General features: G+C 51.4%; 1 protein-coding gene across 1 annotated transcript; it reads right to left on the bottom strand.

Annotated features, from left to right (window-relative positions):
• Positions 1-1,367: 1,367 nt before the first annotated feature.
• Positions 1,368-3,063, bottom strand: LOC104520643 (pyrroline-5-carboxylate reductase 2-like). The gene is made up of 4 exons (XM_010162386.1): positions 2,845-3,063; positions 2,283-2,375; positions 1,711-1,874; positions 1,368-1,610 (listed from the first exon to the last, which is right to left on the bottom strand). The coding sequence occupies exons 1-4, from the start codon at positions 3,022-3,024 to the stop codon at positions 1,451-1,453; spliced, it is 597 nt and encodes a 198-aa protein (XP_010160688.1). The 5' UTR covers positions 3,025-3,063; the 3' UTR covers positions 1,368-1,450.
• Between the last annotated feature and the right edge of the window lie 582 nt (positions 3,064-3,645).

Here is a 3,645-nt window from a genome sequence, read left to right as displayed (position 1 = left end):
AAGCCCACCCTGAACCTCTCTTGTGTCAAGCAGGGACTGACTTTCCTCCTGGGTCTCATGCAGGACAAGCTAGGCAAGATGGGATGGGATGAGATGTGAGCTGCAAGCCAGGCCAGATAACTCTGTTTCCCTTTAGTCTTGTATTCTAAAGAACTAGGAATGCAACCGCATGAAACAGCCTGAAACTTCTAGGTGTATTCCCCTTCTAGCCATTAGCAGTGCAACACCTTCAAAGAAAAAGCAATAAAAAAAGAAGCAATCTAGAAAATACCAGAGATGTAACTGTGCCAACATGAGGGGACATTGAGGGTGGCTGTGCTGGATTTCACCAGCCCAGGGGCTCTGCCAGGAGAAATGCTGTCTGGAAGGGTCAACCAGTCCACCACAACGCAGCTGGATTGCACAAGCTGAAGCAGAGCAGCCACTGCCAACAGGCATCAACACTGCAGTCCAAGGACGTACAGCCTGATGCAAGGAAAGGTGCTGAGGAAGAGTCCTGCTTGGCATGCAGTAGCCCAGCACCCAGGTACAAAACCCTGCTCGAGTCTCAGGGAACGGTACAGAAGGCAGCTTTCTCTGGAGGAGGTTGTCCTTGACTTCAGCTCTCCTCCCAGCTGCCCCAGGAGCAGTGCAAAGAGCAAGGAGAGCATCAGGGAGCACAGTGACACTGAAACATATCCACAGGCATGTGAGAGCAGATTCTGCCCACAGAGAGCATGAAGAGGTGTCAGAGACAGAGCCCAACCACCCAAGCCAGGCTACCAGCAAAGGAGGGATAGTGAGAGCAGTTCATGGTTCCCCAAAACAGAGAGAGCAGAGAGAAGGGGTGGCCAGCAAAGAGATAAATGGAGTGTGGTCCAGAGGTTCGTACCATCTGTCTCAAAGTCAAGGCAGACGGGAGATGGGGCAGAGGCACTTTGGTCCCTTCTGAGAGATGCTTTAGGGCCCAGCCTCTAAACTAGTGCACAGCCCTGCATTTGTGTGGCAGCATCTGCACCTAGCTAAAAAAGTGACAAGACAAAAGCTCTGACAGCAAGTGCAAGATGGGGCAAGAGGGCCTGGTTCAAACCTTTGAGACCAAAAGGCATTCTGAAACCTCTTTAAAAATCCAATTAGAAACCATTTCTGCACAGGACACCAGAAACTGTGCCCGAGTCCTAGAAGCATCCAAGGCTTCTGGACAAACAATGCCCCTGATGAAGCTCTGATGATGGTATCGCCCTTACCCAAGAGAGAACAGCAATGCCAAAGACAGTTTGTACCAACCCCACTACAGGTTAAAGATCCTCTCCTACAGTGTTGCTGCTGCAAGCCAAGAGCCCCAGAGCTGCTGCGAGCCAAGAGCCAGATATGGGGACACCAAGATTCAGAGTGAGAGTTCTTCCTTAGACAAAAAATAAAAGGTATGGAGGAGACGGACGTTCAGCACCACCAGACTAGAGCAGCCTGGTCAGTTCTTCTTGCTGCTGGGGCTCTTATTGGTAAACAGACTGACTTTGGTGGCAGATGCCACGGACAGAGAAGGAGATTCCAGCTTCACCTTATCCAGCAAAGTCTTCTTTATGGCTGCTGGGGAGATCTTCTCTTGGTCTGCCAGATGCTGCAGCTCCCTGCAATGGGATGGTGGGAGAGAAAGAGATAGCAAAAGGAGGAGATAGGGAGTGTGGGAGGCAAGTTTTGCAGACTCTTTAGGAACTCCTAGGTGCCTACCTTGTCCGGATGCAGGAAGCCTCCACAGCATTGATTAGGAGGGAACGAAAGCCACCGCTCTCCAGGAAGTGCAGGGCATGGATGGTGGCTCCCCCAGGTGAGCAGACATTGTCCTTCAGCTGACCAGGATGTTGCTCAGATTCCAACAGCATTTTGGCAGCACCCTGTGCAGAGGAAGATAAAACAGCTGCCAGAGCCCTGACTGAGGAACTGACTGTCAAATGCTCCTGTTCTCCACTGCAAAGAGCATCACCTAACCCTCAGTGCGGGCAAAACTGGGCTCCTGCCTGAGAGCCATTAGCAGGCTGCCAAAACACTTTTCAGAGCTGAAAAAGGCTGCAGAGGAGTCACAGTTCCCCAGGCCCCAGTTCCCACACCACCACCACCAGCACCAGCAGATTGCTGCAGACGCTCCCTATGTCCCCTCACCAGGAACCCGAGTGCAGACAAACCAAACATGTTTCTTAAAGTAGATTCAGTAAAAGGATCAAGACCATTTCAAACCATGATGTGCAGAAGAGTCTGCACAGAGCAGGCAGACTCAGATGTGTTCTGGAGGAGGAAATACTGACCAGCAAAGCCTGTGCTCCAAGTCGAACAGCCAGCCTGCGGGGAAGTCCCATTTTCACTCCCCCATCCGCCAGAGCATCCAGGGCAGTGAACGCCTGAGACCAGACAGAGGAAGAAGGTGACTGAAAGTCTCTACCCCAAGACTGATATTCTTAGAGAAGAAAGAATCCAGAATCACACTGTGACTTGTGTCGCTTACAGACTTGCCAAAAGCCTCCCCCTTTTCTGCATGGCTGCCATGTCAGGCTTCCCTCCCACTAGTTCCAGCCCAGGTGTGGGGGGGAATGGGAGCTTCTGGGTCATGCTAACTACAGGCCCACGTTTTGCAACATGGATGTGTGGACACTGCACGCTGGCTGTGGACTTCAGACTCATCTGACCTGTAATGGACTTCTGCTGTTGACCCAAACTGGTTAAAAACTGGATACCTAGATTACATGCCCCATCGCAAATGGAGTGATGAGAAAAACAAGAAGTGACAAACCGAAGTTGCAAAGACTTTCACCCCGTGCAAAGCCCACTGCTCTCCCCAAAACTGTCACAAGTTGAGGAAGCAGCACATACATACGCAGGGCCACTGCCACTGAGCCCCGTCACAGCATCTATCAGGTCCTCTTCCACCTCGGTGCAGAAGCCTACACTGGCCATCAGTTGTTCCAAGAGCTTCCCATCCTCCACATCTGCGTGAGTCCCAGTGGCATAGACTGTAGCACCTTCCCGGACAATCACAGGGGTGTTGGTCATGCACCTGATCACTTTTGGTGTGGGGCAGAAGGTAGAGAGTTTCTTAGGGCAGAAAAATATTTGAGATAGAAGGAAAAAAAAAAGAAAGAAGACAGAAAAATGAGCTTTAGTGCATATTTGACATAACACATAGGCTGTCTACGAAGGGACTCCCCAGGGGCAAGAACAACACAAGCAGAGAGAAAAGAGAGACTCGTGTATTCCAAACCCTCTGCTCTGAGCCAAAGCAGCCAAAACCTAAATGTGAAGTCTTTAAAAGTACCAGCAAATAGGAAGCTGGGCAGAGCTGTTGTTGGGAGCAATGCCCCAAACACCTCATTCCATATCAGCTCATGAGTCTCCAAAGCAGCTCATACAGACCCTTAGCACAAAGTCTGCAGAAATTCAGAGGAGATGACCCACCTCTGCTGAGAGAAAACAATTCCGAGAGCGCCTCATGTAACAAAAGTGCTGGCACAGAGACGCTTACAGCTTCTTCTGAGGAGGACAAGGCAGAGTGACCCCGAGCAACTCGGGGGCTGCAGCGCGAGCTGAGTCCTCAGGAGCATCAGCAACGCCCGTCCCTCACGTCGGCTCTTGGGGCCGGAGGAGCAGGAGCAGCTCAAGGCTCCTGCACGGTTC

Source organism: Antrostomus carolinensis, unplaced genomic scaffold (assembly GCF_000700745.2).
Source record: "Antrostomus carolinensis isolate BGI_N321 unplaced genomic scaffold, ASM70074v2 scaffold37122, whole genome shotgun sequence".
Lineage (NCBI taxonomy): Eukaryota > Metazoa > Chordata > Aves > Caprimulgiformes > Caprimulgidae > Antrostomus > Antrostomus carolinensis.
This window is presented reverse-complemented; position numbering and strand designations above follow the sequence as displayed.